At 42.2% G+C, this 17,707-nt stretch overlaps 1 protein-coding gene across 1 annotated transcript in view; it reads right to left on the bottom strand.

The window, feature by feature from the left end:
- The window catches only part of Slc4a4 (solute carrier family 4 member 4), a 397,268-nt gene that overhangs the window by 372,293 nt on the left and 7,268 nt on the right, over nt 1-17,707 (bottom strand). The window contains exon 2 of the mRNA XM_040747371.1: nt 3,372-3,434. Coding sequence (XP_040603305.1) covers nt 3,372-3,385 — 14 coding nt within the window. The 5' untranslated portion in view covers nt 3,386-3,434. The remainder of the gene's footprint in view (nt 1-3,371; nt 3,435-17,707) is intronic.

The raw sequence follows: 17,707 nt of genomic DNA, 5'->3' as shown, positions 1-17,707 counted from the left end.
GTATGTAACTCCAAGATCAGACAAGCATGTAGGCAAAACACCAATGCACATAAAATAAAAATAAATAAATTATTTTAAAACATATATATGACACTAAATACAATTGCGCCACATCCTCCTCTGTCAGCCGTATGCAGGACTGAGATGAAACAAAACAATAGGAATCCTGATCCCATGTTTATGAAGTTTTGATGGTTTGATCATCATGGACTTTTTGTTAACATCCTCTTGTGTCTAGCATACCGTCATCACTAGTCAGTACCTCGTGTGGACTCTCCTCGGCCATCTTTGCACCCTTTTGCTGTCTGTCTAGGCAATGTCAGTGTTTTCCAGGCTTCCATTCCATGTCTTCTCCATCTGCACATGCCATCTGCGTCACCTCGGTTGCTTCTATAGTCTCCTGACTGACTACTGTTTGCTTCTCAGTTCACCTCCAGTCACACTGCAGGAATAGCAGTCCCCTAAGCTAGCCCCAATCCTCTGTCCCCGCAGGCCAGCTCACTCCTATCCCTGAACATATTTCTTCGCTTCTGATGAAGTGCTTTATCTTGCCAGGATTTAAATCTCTGAATTCATCAAAAACCATAGCCTTGCCTTCCTGATGCCTGCCTTGCAGCCTATGGTACAGGAAGAGAACAAAAGGCCATAGGAATCTTCCAAGACCTCCATCTCATCTCCACTTCCATTTCCCCCTCCAGTTATTCAAATATGCCAAGATCTCAGTTTTACAATCTCAAGAAAGCCATCCTGTTACATGAAATATTTCCTTGAGCCACCTCAAATTTCTGCTGTCTATTTCTGCCTGCATAGTCCTTATACATGGACATAGTCCACAGAACTCTTCTCTGGCCTCTTGGTTATACTAGGCTTCCCTTGCTATGTGCAGCTATAAAATTCTATATCATCTTTTCTTGTAAAGCCTTCATATGCATTACTGTGACTACTCATTCTGTTCTTTTATTTTCTACACAAGATGAGGGTGTGAGATCGCTTTGTTTTCTTCTCTATCATACATTCAGCCACATACAGTTGTCTAGCCCTCAGCAGACCCCTACTAAGTAATTAAATAAGGGAGGTCAGTCAGTGAACGTCAAACGCCATTCAAACGAAATCTACACAGTTAATGGAAAATTGAGCCAATAAACAAAGGCACAGACACAGATTTCACACATCCAGCCATGACTAGGAAGCAGCTAATTTGCAAGTCCCACCTTTTCTTAATCCCGGAGTCACTTCTTTTGCAAAATAACCCTGCAATGCTTGTATAACAGGCAGAGAACATTCCCTTTGTTGGCTTGGCTATCCTTGGGCCTCTGGGCATCTTGGCAGACCCTGCAGGACCATCTGGCCTTTAGCATCCCTCCTGAAGCTCATTTCTGCTCCTCTGTGAGCAAATGCTCTGCCATTGATCTTTTCCAGGATGTAACATTGTACCTGCTGTTTCCTGGCTAGGGCATCTCATCAAAGAGTAAGTACCAAATGGCTTTGCATGCTTAGGTAGAAGAGGTTCAAGCTTTCCAAATTCTAAAAGTTCACCATAAAGATTTGGGAAGCCCTTCTCAATGGAAGTTCATAGCATTTTGAGATGGTTATGCTCATACAATGAGTAAAAGCAACACATATGATCTTACTAGACAATAATTGAATGGGTAAAACATGTCTAATTCCCTAATAATAGTCACTGTCTAACTTTTAACCTGTCTGTTGAATACTTATGGTTATATATAAAACAAAGGTCAACATAATAAAACTAATTAACATAGAACTTGGCTCTGAGGAACTTCATTGAAGACTGTGGGAAAAGAAAAACCTTTTCCTGGCTTGGGAAAACAGGACTCTTAAACCAACTGGACACAGACTTTTTAGCACAGAGCATTCAGTGTCTTGTCATCCCCTAAAAGTATAACAGATGACTTAAATTTATTATGTAAAATATGTTAAAAAATAAAACAAGAACTAAAGAATGCTGTTAGCCACACAGTATGTAGTTAACAACCCACTAGCATGCCAGAATCTGCAATGTTCTAGTGCTTTCTCTGACCAGCTACTCTTCCTTACATGTTCTAGGAACTGAGCCTTGCAAAGGTAAGAGCCAGGCCAGGAAATTAACATCATCTATAATACTGTTACAGCAGCCTCCAATATCATAGCACTGTAGAACTAAATGTAAATCTCCATGAGCACCCCGTCTGCATTATAAAAAGCATGAGCCCTGAGTATAATGTCATACCCAAAATATATGCACATAGTGCTTGCTATCTGGACAGAGATCTGCACGTGCTAAATGCACACTGCACAAGACCTTACAACTTGTGTGAGTACTTTTCCAACCCATCCTTCCTAGAGGCGTTGCCTCTAAACACCAAGATGTGAGCCGGCATGCATAGATGAGGGCCAGATGAAACATTCTGTTAATATACGATTTGCTACTGTGACCCCACAAACTGCAAAGGGAAAAACTCCTATCACATCTCATGATTCTTTGTTCCACTCCTTATCATGGAAAATCTGTGTACTGAAAATTATAATGGCAGATACATTTTAGATCTTTTCTCCACAGAGGACAGAGTTACCAGCCCCTGTGGGTTTTGTTTTGGTTTTGGTTTTGGTTTTTTTCTTTTCTTTTTTTTTTTTTTTTTTGACCAGTCTGGATAGTAATTTAGTGCCAGCACCAACTGCTGGTTAGATCAAGTCAGCAGGATGGGGCTTGCTGTTCCCTTGTTTATGTGATTTGGGTTCTTGAACATTTAAAATTGCCAACAACCCCAAATGGTGTCTCATTAACTTCTCTCCAATTTGTTTCTATTTGAAGATAAAAATTATCATATTTGAACTAAATTTCAATAAGATACACAAGTGACAAACCACTGTAAGACCAGCTAGATGTCTGCTTGTAATGAATAGGACAGAGATTTTTATATCAAACCACAACAAGGGCAAATGCATCGCTATTATCATTTGTTCATAATCATCTTCAGAAAACCTATATACTTACTGAGTATGCACCGCTGTCACAAAACCACTCTGGGGATTTAAATTAACAGTATTAGACTGACACAGGTTATCATTTCTGAAATAGGATAGAACTGTTGGCTATAAGAACAAAGGCTAAGCCGGGCGGTGGTGGCGCACGCCTTTAATCCCAGCACTCGGGAGGCAGAGGCAGGAGGACCTCTGTGAGTTCGAGGCTGGGCTGGACCGACAGCCTCCAAAACAATACAGAGAAACCCTGTCTCGAAAAACCAAAAAAAAAAAAAAAAAAGAACAAAGGCTGCTTCTGTTTCTACTGTTTATGATTTAAATCTTCCTTAGGTAAAGAGAAAGCAGGGACACTGAAAGGCAACACTGTCACACATGACTCTCTTACTTACAATAGGTCAAGCATCGGTGCTCAGCTGTGTAGCCAGAGGAGGTCACAAAACAGCTGTGGGTACCTGCGAAAAGAAAAACAATCATGTGATGTAGTTCAAACACTGTAAAGACCTTGAAGTGATAAACTGAATCTGTCCTTCCTGCCACTCCCAGGTTCTAGGCTCGGCCTAACTTCCTCTGCCTTTGTTGCTGAACCAGTATAGTGTACAAATTCCTACTAACTAGAAAGGATTTCAAAATTAAAGATTTCAGCTGGGTGTAGTGGCCCACATCTTTCTTTTTGTTTACTTATTTTAATCTTTATGTGCATTGGTAGTTTCCCATGAGTGTTAAGTCCCTTGGAACTGGAGTTACGGACAGTTGCGAGCTGTCATGTGGGTGCTAGGACTTGAACCCGGAAGAGCAGTCAATGATCTTAACCACTGAGCTATCACTCCAGCCCATGGCCTATATCTTTAATCCCAGCACTCAGCAGAGGCAGACTGATCTCTGTGAGTTTGAGGCCAGCCTGATTTGCACAGTGAGTTCCAGGCCAGCCAGGAGTACATAGTGAAAGCCTTCCACAAATTAAACAAACAATCAGATAAATAAATACAGGATTTCTAGTTATCATTATTTTTAGTTAGTATACAAAGTAATGGGTTCAATTGTGACATCTTCATATATACAGATCATTATACTTGGTTTTTAACTTGCTTCCCATAACACTTCATCGTCAAACTCCTTTTTTGTAGGTCTCCTTCTTCGCCATCATCTCCCTGTCTGATTGCTCACGGTCTATTATCACCCCTTGCTCCCCTTCTCCTCCCTAAAGAGGAGTGCCCCTCCCTCTCCTTTACACACACACACACACACACACACACACACACACACACATGTATGTGTATGCACATGTGTATATGTATATATACAAATAACCTAAATTTAAGTTTCAAACATATAAACTTAAATTCAGATTCTACATGAGGAAAAAGTGTGCTATTTGTCTTTCAAAATAGATTTATTGCTAGAATAATGTACGTGAAATTTGTCTCTGCAAACCTCCCCTTGTGAAAATCTATAAGTAAGCTGAGGATGTAGTGCATTCTTGCAGTTCTACCATTTAGAAGGCAGAGACAGGAGGGTGGGGAGTTCAAAGCTAGCCTTGTCTGCATAGTGAGTTGGCAGTCATTCTGGTCTAGGTAAGATCCTGTCTCACAGGGTCTATAGATCTCTCCACTGATCTTTTATTGGGGATTTAAATGTATAATAAGTATAAATAACCATTTTCACATTTGTCAAAATGCAAGTTTTATAGAAGAAAATGTTAAAAAAATAGAATCTTACTGAAATATACAAATATTTCAGCAAAATACAAATCTGCTGAAATCCATCAACCATGGGGATTTTACCTCTGTAAGAACAATTGATAAAATGAGACTTTGACTAGAAATTGTATCTGGAAAACCCTTGCCAGAGCTTCAGGTCCTGCTTGCAGCATCCTGCATCCCTGAATGTAAGTGTCTACCGCCATGCTAGCTGGTCCCACACGCCCGCCACTAATGTCCTCAAAGACACGATAGCTATTGTGCAAATGCAGGAGGGAAAAAGAGCTCAGGTTGCTTATCTGTGGTTTTTATTACACAGCTACTTTGTTTAGGAGAAGCAAGCCTGAATAACGCATTCCTATAAAGGACTAAGCACAAAGTTAGTATTAGGAGAAAAGATGCGCTGTATTTCCCAAAGTCTGTGTCTTTTTATTCCTGTTCCTGTGAAAAATGAAAATTCAGAGAATAATGCTGTGAGCGGGCCATGGCCTTACTGCTGGCTACATGAGAATTTGGGCCTTCGCCAACACAGCCCTCTCTGTTCAGCCGCAGGACTGAAGCATTTTAGAGGCGCTGGAAATCTTGCCTCAGTGAGAACAGGCTGTTGTGTGAATTCCCCTGCTTTACAGCGTCCCCACTTAGCCTTACTTCCGCCTGTGTCTCTGGCTATTATTGTCACAGTAACTATTTTGTCTTAGCAGAACCACTCAAAACAAATAATTTCTAGTATTATTTTTCTCAAGCTTGAGGGAAAAGCAACTCTGAGGAGATTCTACCTTCATCCCTGAAAGCTTGTCTCTTTCAGTAGCATCTATGTCTGTTTGACTAAATAATGCTATCGAAAAGTATGAAACAGCTTTTAACATAATAAAAATGAAGCCACCAAATCCTTTGAACTACAAAGTCCCCCATCCCAACTGATGACCTCCTACTGCCTTGTGTATAAAGCTTCTATTTGTTAAAAGTCTTTCATTTGGAGGCATTTTTTTTTGAGAAAGGGTATCTCTATGCAGTCTTGCCTGGCCTAGCGCTTACTCTGTAGACCCGGCTAGCCTCGAACTCACAGAGATCCTCTTGCCTCTGCCTCCTGAGTACCAGGATTAAAGGGATACACCACTGTGCCCACATAATTTTGGGATCCTTCAAATAGAGACTGAAGAGGCCTCATGAAGGCCTCAGGTACATTAAAACATGCAGATGAACAGACTATCTTAAATTGTATTGAGTATCAGTGGAATTATTTAAGTTATTCTTTTTTAATAATGATTTAATTTTATTTTATGTGCATTGGTGTGAAAATGTCAGATTCCCTGGAATTGGAGTTACAGACAGTTGTGAGCTGCCATTTGGGTGATGGGAATTGAACCTGGGTCCTCTGGATGATCAGCCAGTGCTCTTAACCACTGAGTCATCTCTCCAGCCCCTCATGTTATTCTTATAGACTATATTTCAGGGCAATCCTTACAGCCATTATTAATGATGTTCTTGGAAGATATTAATGAACCTAGAATGCAGAATTGCCTTGAATCAATACAGAATGTTCAGTACATCAAACAGCCCACCTGGCCTGTGAGAGGGGGATAAGGTAAGTTCCAGCAACCCCTTCCGTTCTCACCCTGAACACACACAGAGTGGGAGGTCAGTTGAGACAGAAATAGGTTCTGTGCAGGCTCCACTACCAAAACAAGCAGTGGGCCTTCTGCTGCCCTAATGACTATTTGTGAGAACGAAGATGCTTGCCATATGTCTGGCATCGCAGTATAAGCCTTGCACAATCATTTCACTCAGTGCTCTCAATGACTCTGCTAACTGTCTGTAAAAAACGAGACTCACACAGATTTTTTATTTAAAATTATTTTTGCAATATATTTTAATCATTTTCTCCCTGCCCCTACCCACCCAAGAGACTCAGAGAGGTTTGCTGTTTGTTTGTTTGTTTGCTTGCTTGCTTGTTTTTAAGGCTTAGAGAGAAATGTGTGTACCTGGAAAAGAATGGTGGAATTCAAGTTCTTACCCCTAAGCCCACACCTCTGTTCTCCCTAGATGTTTAACAATCCGTTTTTAAAATCTTACTTGCAGTCATCATTTCAGAGTCCATAACTGTGTCCTCTGTCTCCCTAAGCTGCCATGTTTTTTAGTTAAAGCGTCAATTCATTTCCTTCAACACCAGAGCCAAAGAACTGAACCATGGAGTAATTAGAATACGGAATTTAAAATGTAATTTTAAGAGGTAGTAAAGCAAAGGTTTAAAGAGAAGGGAATTTAAAGTATTTTTTTCACTTATCATTGAAAAAGGATATATTTCTTGCTGGACAGTGTTGGTGCATGCCTTTAGTCCCAGCACTCGGGAGGCAGAGGCAGGCGGATCTCTATGAATTTTAGGCCATCATGGTCTACAGAGTGAGTTCCAGGGCAGTCAGAGTTGTTACATGCTCAGAGAAACACTGTCTTGAAAAACAGAAAGGAAGGAAGGAAGAAAGGAAGGAAGGAAGGAAGGAAGGAAGGAAGGAAGGAAGGAAGGAAGGAAGGGAAAGAAAGAAAATGGATGTATTTCTTGAGGCAATATCGTTTTTAAATCTCTGGGGGGTACACGTAGGTGAGAGCATGCCACAGTGCATGTGTGCCACAGAGCACGTGTAGAGTCAGAAGACCATCTTTGTTTCTCACCTTGCTTGACTCTGGGTCTCTTGTCAGCTGATGCACATGCCAGACTGGCCAAGCTGGGAGCTTTGGAGATTCTCCACCCCCCCCCTCATCTTGTTCTAGGAGCACTGGGGGTGCAGATGCTGCTGTTGTATCTGACCTTACACAGGTTCTCATGTCAGAGCAGCAACTGCTATATTCATCGAGCCATGCCCCATGTCAAATACAGTCTTTATAGCAGTTATAAATGAATTACATTTAAATATGAGCAATGAAAACTTTAAGTGTGAATGGAGAAATCAAGTTGAAATATGTTGCATAACAAACGATACCGTGTATTTAAGTTTTAACTACCTAAGATAATGGTGCATAATGATATGGATATACTCATTCATATATAAATATACATAAGTACTGATGGATAGGGAAAAGTCCACATTAGGGATGAATTATTATTTATGGAGTAATTAAAGAGTCATGGCTCTAATAAGTAAACAAGGAACATTGGCTATGTCCGGATGTATTGATTTAAAATATTAATGATGGATTGAAGAGATGATGCAGTGGTTAAGAGCACTGGCTGCTCTTACAGAAGACCTGGATTCAGTTCCCAGCACCCACATGGTGACTCCCTACCATCCATAACTATAGTTCTGGGAGATTTGACACCCTCTTCTGACCTTCATGGACACTGAGCACAAATGCGGTGGGTACACACACCTGCAGACAAAACATTCAAACACATAAAATAAAATAACTCTTAAAAAAATAGTAAGGAAAGATGGCAAAAAGTTTCCATTTGTTCAGTATCAGTGGTATTTTTATATGGCACTAGTCTCCAGCATTTCTTGAAAGTTTAAAGTGTTTTCTTTCAACACAATTTTTTGATGTTTAGTGGAGATATATAGACAGACAGACAGACAGACAGACACACACACACACACACACACACACACACACACACACATACTCACTGACCATGGAGAGAGATCAATAGAAGAGCCCCATGTGCTCACTACTGACCACTGCGTATTGTGAGGGTGGTGCAGTTTGGGAGGAGGAGGAGATACTAAAGTGATGATGAGAATAGGGGAAGGAGATGGTGAAGGGAGGAGGAAGCCCTCATGGATGAGGGGAGCCATTTGCAAATAGTATTTGAAGCTTGAGCCTTAACAACTAGCTGCAAGTGTAGAGCATCTTGGCTAAGTTGAAGCTGAGAGATGTGCCCAAGTTAGGAGAATTAGATGGACCCGTGTCCCTGCATCCCAGATACCAAGTATAATTTATTAGAAAAAACCCGAAATTACTTGACACTACAGATTATCCTGAAAAATAATTAACCCCAGTTAGGTTTCACACATCTAATTGACTGAAGAAATCCCAAGTAAGCTACGAAGAGAGCGCAACAACAGAACATTTATCAAAGGGAGCAAGATGCCTGGTGTAGTAAATTGAGCAGGAGGATCTTAGAGTTAGAGGCAGTAAAGTCAGTGTCTGGGCATTCCAACAGTATGTTTGAGCTCTGTGTATATGAACTAACCACTGTCTCACAACCTGGAACATGTAGGACACAAGCCTTCCCACTACTCACAGAAAGAAAGAAACACTGTTGTTTTCAAATACAAAACTGGCCCAGATGTTAACAGGAATCCCAAATGAGAGACAGTGTGGGTGGTAGCAGTCTAAGTTTACTGAACTCAAGCAACTGCAAGATCAGAATTCCAACCAGATCAGGTCTGCCTGTTAGTTCGGGCTGCAGCTCGGAGCAATGTCCTTCAGCTCGGAAGCGGCAGCTGCATCTTGTGCTGGAAGGCTAACATACCCGGTTCTCGGACTGTTCATCGTCATCATAAGCTAGAATGCGAAAGCCTGGCTGGTTGAGGTACCAGAGACAAGGGCAGCATCGGGGCAGCTGAGGAGGTGGTGTGAAAAGCCAGCACCCATGCAGCAGCGGCGGCGGCGCTCGGTCTGGCAGCTGTGTCCTTTGAAATCTGCAGCTGCAGGGCTGGCAGCTGTGGCCACTGGGTTTGGGAAGGGCACGTGGTAAGCTACAGCATGGGCTGCTCAGATGAACAAAGGCAATGTGTTAGAATTTCCACAAACGGGAAGGAAAGAACTCTTAACTCCAGAGACCAGAGCCGGTAAGACACCCATGTGTTTGTGCTCTGGGGGTAGGAGAGGCCAAGATGTTCAGACCATGGCAGTTTGCCGCCATGAGTGATGGTGTTTGTGAACGACTTAGAAAAGAAAGAAAGGAATGGAGGGGGTGTCGCCAGAATCTGCAGATGATCCATGGTCACTTATAAATACTCTGTGATGGCAATGTCTTCAATTATAACCAATGATAAATGGGTCATACTCCAGCCTGGTTTTAAGAGGAACTTGGTGATGTAACTAGAATTTTATTCTATAGGTAAAAAACACAAAAGGAGAGTGACAGACCGCTCAGAGAAGGAGCCACTAAGCTTGTAAATCCAGGTGAGACCAGGAGAAGCTGGGCAATGAGCTCACTATTTAATCCCAGAGTTGGCCTTAAATCTCCAACTGCTCCTACCAGTCACGTAAATCCACTAGCACAAGCAATCTCCAGGTTATTCAAATATGCAAAGGCAAAATAATCAAAATGAGAATGGCAGGCCACAGAGAACCACCCGTGATCTGCTTGATACACTGTTGATAACTGTCCACCAGCATCCGTGACACCTAGCACACTGAAAATCCTCACCCTATTACGGAGCCCACATGGGGAAGCCTTCTGTAACTAGCTCACGGAAGACACCGGTGCACCTCGCTTACCTAGCTCCTTGTCCATATCAGGAATCATGCTGTCTTCCCTGAGAGAGCCCTCTCTGGATGAAGAGCTTCCATCAGCGGACCTCTAGGAGGGCGAGGACAAGCTGACCTGGCTGCCTCAGCACCAGCTCCTGATGAGGACACAGGGGACACATGGGTTGTCCCCACTTTCCTGAGTCATGCACAGGTGTAAACATTTAAGCGTCACAGTGAAGGATCACACTGGGACCAGGAAGGACGCATGCACGCTGCACTCCTGCTGTCAAGGTAACAGTTATCTTGGATTCCTGGCAACAGGATCCTGCAGGGCCTGCCCTCAGAGACCCTAAGGCATTAAGCAGACTCTCCCACTGGAGAGGTCACTGCGCTCCAAAGGGCTGGGCACCTCTGTCCCTCCAGAGAGGAGTGTTGCTGGCAGCGTATAACCGACTGTCAGCATTTTTCTACTGTGAATGACGGCCCCACTGTCCTTACATTTCCTTTCTTCCTGCTTCCAGTAAACACTTGGTACTCACAGGGGAATCTGCCTCCAGCCAGTGACAACTGATAACTTGTTGGCATCCTAGCCTTCATGAAAAGTGATCCATAAAAAAAATCGAAGCACTTCCTTCTGGTAATTAAAATCCTGTTATCACGGCATTTGAGGATTTAATGACCACTTGAAGGTCATCCTGACTACAAAACTTTGAATAAAGTAGCAGGCCTGATGGTCAAAGCAATAATGGACAGTTTCTTTCGACCAGACATAGGTGTTCTTCCCCAACTGGAAATGTCGTGTGTATGTGTAAGAGGAAGATAAATGGTAGGCTTGCAGGAGGAGATTCTGGCCCCATAAAGGACCTCAACTGTTCTTTCTTCATCTCACAAGTAATAATGGTCACAGGTACTTTGGTTACTGGACAGTAAATGTTTTCTGGCTCCCTAAGATGACTCAGAGACTCTCAGCCTTGCCATAGGAACACCCATGCATAATCAACGAATAAACATCATGTCACAATTCCACATCTCAGTGTGAAATTGTTACAGAAGACAAAGCCCAGACATGGAAAGTATGACTACAAAGGTCTACACGGGTGATGGAGATGACAGCTAGGAAGCCCCAGGAGGAAGGCAAAGAAGGCTTGGGGCATGCCGAGTTGTACCCAGACTCTGGCTTGAAGAGTAGAATGTAACCAACTCAGATGAAGAGAAAAGAGAAAAAGGTAAGAGGAGGAAACATCTGGTTTCAGCCACATGCCAAGCTGATTAAACATTCAGGTGCCTGGCTAGAGGTATGGCTCAGCAGTTAAGAGTACTACTCATTCAGAGATCTAGAGTTTGATTCCCAGCACCGACACCACAGCTAACAGCTATCTGTAACTCCAGTTCCAAGGGATTCAGTGCCCTCTTCTGACCTCCACAGACATCAGGCACATGTGGTACAAAGACATACATACAAGTATAGCAGCCATATATAAAATAAAACTAAATGAATCGCTAAAATAGAATATTCAGTGCAAAATAGCAAGAACTTTCTAAATACTGGTTAAAAAAAAACTCAGAGAGATAGAATGTATTGCCCTCGCTAGTAGATGCTGAAAGAGATTCAAAGGGACATAGATTGTGGAATTCAAGATGGAAGAAGGCGTCTGCAAAGCGGTTGAAGTTGTAAGTGGGTATTGTCAGAACAGAAGACCACGCAGAGTCAAAGAAGATCCTGGTGGTGAGCATACCAAGAGAACAATGCAAAAGGCTGGAGGATTTGGGAGCATGGGACCTGTAGTGAACCCAGATCATAAAGCTGGCTGGAAGAAACTGAAGAAGTATTTAATATGGTTGGTGTGGTGGTCCTAGCAGACATTCCAGAACATGGAAAAGTCATAGAAATGGGAACTGTGATTTTTGAAAAGCCCATTGAGGCTGTGCACACTGTGGACCAAGTGAAAATCCAAATACTATTTTCTGCTAACGGGCATAGCAATGTCCTTGCTCAGTGCCTTGCTCAGCCAGCATCAGAGAAACTTCCTCCTGCAGGAGATGGGAACAGACACAAACAGACAATATGCAGAGAGGAAGAGAACTTGGTACACTTGGCCCTTAACAGAACAGCTTCATCAAAGACTTCCTCTCAGGGTCCAGGGAACTGTGCAGAAGATATGGTGAGATTGTGAAAGCCAGTGGGGATGGAAGACACCAAGGAAACAGTGCCTTCCTAACACAACAGGACTAACGCACATATGAGTTCACAGAGACTATGGGCAGCCTTCATAGGTTCTGCACAGGTCCAAGCTAGATGGGGGTCCAGCACTGAGAGGGGAAGGGCAAATGAGCACCCATCGCTAACCCAGAGACTGTCTTCGACTGACAACTGCTTTCAAAGGAAAAAATTAGTTTTCTCCAATGGAGTCTTACTAGGTAGACAAACCACATTTAAGGGCAGGCTCCATACCCAGCAGTATATACCCAACACAAAATGAACTCAACGGCATTTTTGGAGATATTTTGTCTCACAATGCTTTGCTTGCACATTTTTTTAACCTTACTTGTCTTTCGCTTACCTGTTATGGTTTCTGATTTTGTGTTATTATGTGTTTTGTGTGTGTTTGTGTGTGTGTGTGTGTGTGTGTTTGTCAGTGTGAGGGTGTGTGTGGGTGTGTGTCCTGTATTGTTGTTGTTGTTTTCTGTTTGTTTGCTTTGCTTTATTCTTGTTTGCTTTTTTATTGAGCTGGGGTTTTTGGGGGCTGTTGTAGAGTTGGATGGGTCAGAAGGTAAGGAAGATCTGGGAGGAGATGTGGGAGGGAAAACCATGATCTGAATATACTGTATGAAAAAAATTATTTTCAAAAAGAAAAACACTTCCATGTTTCTACAAAAGTATAGAAGACTTTTGAATTTTTATTAAGTCAAAGTAATTAGTTTTTATTTATTTCACTGCTCAGTTTCAACAGTAGCATTTCAAGTCTTACTTGATCTCTAAGGTTGTGTTCTCCAAGCTTTTCCAGGACTCCAGTATCCTCTGCCTCCCACTAACACTGCTAGCTAGAATTGATTACTCCCCTATTGGAGCATCCTGCATCCTTCCCCTACAAACTGTATGGACATCTAAGCCCCTTTTTCAACTTAAAATATCTTCCTGTAAAATCTGTGAGTAACTGGACTTCTGCTTGCCCACTCTGGGATCTCCTGGCCTGGGGACTGCAGGCAGGTCTATTCACCCCCAGGACCAAGCCACACAAAGACACAAATAAGAAAGAGAACTTCAGACCAATATCCCTCATGAACATTGACACAAAAATACTCATTAAAATACTGGCAAATCAAATCCAAGAACACATCAGAAAAACCATACACTATGATCAAGTAGGCTTCATCCCAGGGATGCAGGGATGGTTCAACATATGAAAATCTATCAATATAATCCACCATATAAACAAACTGCAAAAGAAAAACCACATGATCATCTCACTAGATGCTGAAAAAGCCTTCGACAAAATCCAGCACCCCTTCATGATAAAGGTCCTGGAGAGATCAGGGTAACAGGAACATACCTCAACATAATAAAAGCATTATACAGCAAACCAACAGCCAAATGAAACTAAATGGAGAGAAACTCAAGGCGATTCCTCTAAAATCAGGAACAAGACAAGGCTGTCCACTCTCTCCATATCTTTTCAATATTTTACTTGAAGTTGTAGCTACAGCAATAAGACAACAAAAAGGAGATCAAGGGGATACAAATTTGAAAGGAAGAGGTCAAACTTTCACTATTTGCTGATTATATAAGAGTATATATAAGTTATCCCAAAAAAATCTATCAAAGAACTACAACTGATAAATACCTTCAGCAAAGTGTCAGGATACAAGATTAACTCAAAAAATCAGTAGCCCTACTATACATAGAAAATAAATGGGTTGAAATTATACAATGGAAAAAAGAAAGCATCTTCAACAAATGGTGCTGGCATAACTGGATACTGGCATGTAGAAGAATGCGGTTAAATCCATGTCTATCTCCATGCACAAAACTTAGGTTCAAATGGATCAAAGACCTCAACATAAACCCAGTCACACTAAACTTCTTAGAAGAGAAACTTGGAGGTACCCTTGAACAAAGTGGTACAAGAGACTGCTTCCTGAACACAACACCAGTAGCACAGACACTGAGATCGACAACTAATAAATGGGAGCTCCTGAAACTGAGAAACTTCTGTAAGGCAAAGGACACAGTCAGCAAGACAAAACAGCAGCTCACAGAATGGGAAAAGTTATTTGCCAACCCCACATCTGACAGATGACTGATCTCCAAATTTTACAAAGAATTCAAGAAGCAAGTCTCCAAAACACCAAAGGATCCAATTAAAAAGTGGGTACAGAACTACATAGAGAATTCTCAATAGAGAAATCTAAAATAACTGGTAGACACTTAAGAAAGTGCTCAACATCCTTAGCCATCAGGGAAATGCAAATAAAAACAACTCTGAGATACCATCTTACTCTTGTCAGAAAAGCTAAAATCAAAAACACCAATGACTGTTTATGCTGGAAAGGATGTGGAGAAAGGGGAACACTCCTCCACTGCTGGTGGGAGTACAAACTCATACAGCCACTTTGAAAATCAGTATGGAGATTCCTCAGGAAAATGGGAATCAGTCTACCACAAGATTCAGTAATTCCACTCTTAGGCATATAACCAAAAGATGCACATTCATAAAACAAGGACATCTGTTCAGCTATGTTCATAGCAGCATTTTTTGTAATAGCCAGAACCTGGAAGCAACCTAGATGCCTCTCAGCTGGAGAATGGGTAGAGAAAATGTAGTACATTTACACAATGGAGTACTACTCTGCAGGAGAAAAACAATGGTATCTTGAAATTCCCAGACAAATTGATGGAACTAGAAGAAACTATCCTGAGTGAGGTAACCCAGTCACAAAAAGACAAACATGGTAATACTCACTCATATATGGATTTTAGACACAGAGCAAAGGATTACCAGCCTACAATCCACACCTCCAGAGAAGCTAGGAAACAAGGAGGACACTAAGAGAGAGACATACATGATCCTCCAGAGAAGGGGAAAGTGACAAGATCTTCTGAGCAAATTGGGAGCATGGGGGGAGGAAAGGGATCTGGGAGAAAGAGAAGGAGGGGAGAAGAGGAAGCAAGAGGAGGACATGAGGGAGCAGGAAGGTTGAGTCAGGGGAAGAATAAAGGAGAGCAAGATAAGAGATACCATAAGAGGGAGCCATTATAGGTTTAAAGAGAAATCTGGCACTAGGGAAATGTTCAGAGATCTACAAGGATGACCCCAACTAACAATCTAAGCAATAGTGGAGAGGCTATGTAAAATACCCTTCCCCAATAATGAGATTGATGACTACCTTATATGCCATCCTAGAGCCTTCATCCAGTGGCTGATGGAAGCAGAAGCAGACACCCATAGCTAAACACTGAACCAAAGTCCTGGGATTCCAGTTGCAGAGAGGTAGGAGTGATGAGCAAAGAGGTCAAGACCAGGCTGTTGAAACCCACAGAAACAGCTGACCTGAACAAGGCTCTAGACCCTCCCCCATGTGTCTAGACTGAGAGAGTATCCCTCTACGTGGAGTGGGCTCCCAAAGTCCATTCGTGTAATAGGAATAAATACTGATCCACTACCAGAGACCCCATAGATTAACCAGACCTCCAAGCTGACACCCAAGTTCAGGGTGTCTGGATCAGTCCTAGGCTGGTTCCCCAGCTGTCAGTCTAGGGTCCATGAGCTCCCACTTGCTCAGGTTAGCTATTTCTGTGGATTTCCCCAACATGGTCTTGACCCCTTTGCTCATCACTCCTCCCTCTCTGCAACTGGATTCCAGGAGTTTGACTAAGTGTTTAGCTATGGATGTCTGCTTCTGCTTCCATTAGCTACTGGATGAAGGCTCTATGATGGCATTTAAGGTAGTCATCATTCTCATTATAGGGGAAGGACATGTAAGGTAGCCTCTCCACTGTTGCTTAGATTCTTAGTTGGGGTCATCCTGGAAGAGAGAATCTCAGGTGTTGAAGATATACTAGAGGAAATAGATTCGTTGTACAACTATTATCTTAACAACAACAACAAAGACAGGAGTTGATATGTGGCTCACTGAGGATAGACTGTATGTTTAGTATATGAAATATCTGAGTATAGTTCCCAACACCAAAGAAAGTAAATGAAACATGAAGTAAATGAGGGACTGGAGAGGTGGATCAGGATGTAAAAATGCCTGCTGCTTTTCCAGAGGTCCTGACTTCAGTCACAGATCCCACGCTCTGACTGTAACTTCAGCTCCAAGGGATTCAATATTCTTTTCTAGCCCCCATGGGCATATGCACATATGCACACACACACATACACACACACACATGACACCCCACACACACACACACGACATCCACCCTCCCCTCCCACACACACACACATGATATTCACACACACACACACACACACACGACAATGACATTCACTCTCACACACACACAACATTCACACACACACGACAATGACATTCACTCTCACACACACACAACATTCACACACACACACACACACACATACACATGACATTCATACACAAACACACACATTTTTAAGAGAAAAAGGAGGAGGAGGAGTAGCTGGAGAGAACTCGCTGCCCTTGCAGAGGACCTGGGTATGGTTCCCAGAACACCTACCTACTTCAGGTGGCTCACAACTGCCTGTAACTCTAGCTCCATGTTATCTGATGCCCTCTTTTGGCCTCCAGGGGCACACGCATGCACATGGTGCACATAGATACACATAGGCACATGCATATACACATATATAATAAAAATAAATCTTTAAGGAAGGAAATAAAAACTTATATTCAAAATAATTTGGCACATTTTGAGGGAACAGAACATACTGGTTAAACTCCAGGCCACAGTACTCTTTATCCCAATTCTTTTTTGTGTGTGCTATATTTTCTATACATAACACATTCTCATTTTCTTGTAGTTTCTAGGATCAAGATTTTTTCCAAGTAATGGGATGAAAGGATCTGTCTATTTTTTATGGACAGGGGTTTCTCCGTGTAAAAGCCCTGCTGTCCTGGAACTTACTTTGTTGACTAGACTGGCCTTGAACTCACAGAGATCTGCCTGTCTCTGCCTCCCAAGTGCTAGGATTAACGCCATGTGTCACTAAACCCAGTTTTGCTTTTTCTTAATAATAAATTTACTCATTTGACATACTTAGTGGCTAGAAATCCTTTTGCCTATGAATGTACAGAAACACAGCAATATGGTTTTATTAGAGTCATTTAGTAGGAGGAGACCGACAGTGAGAAACGAAGTCAGAGATTGTGACGGATATTACAGTATGGTGAGTACAGCTTTTGGAAAGGAGTTCCTTATTTCCACCTTGGATGAGTGGATGAGCGGGATGGAGCAGAGCAAACCAACAGACAACACAATGGCCAGGAAGGAAGAGATGAGCCCTGATGAAACACAGACTGCAAAATCCACATTAAGACCATAACATGCAGCTACTGCAATTTTTATCCAAAAACATTGCTAATAGCAGGCTGACATTCTTCTATCTAAATGCAGTAACCTCCCATTTTCTCAT

This window comes from Mesocricetus auratus, unplaced genomic scaffold (assembly GCF_017639785.1).
Source record: "Mesocricetus auratus isolate SY011 unplaced genomic scaffold, BCM_Maur_2.0 Super-Scaffold_100006, whole genome shotgun sequence".
NCBI lineage: Eukaryota > Metazoa > Chordata > Mammalia > Rodentia > Cricetidae > Mesocricetus > Mesocricetus auratus.
This window is presented reverse-complemented; position numbering and strand designations above follow the sequence as displayed.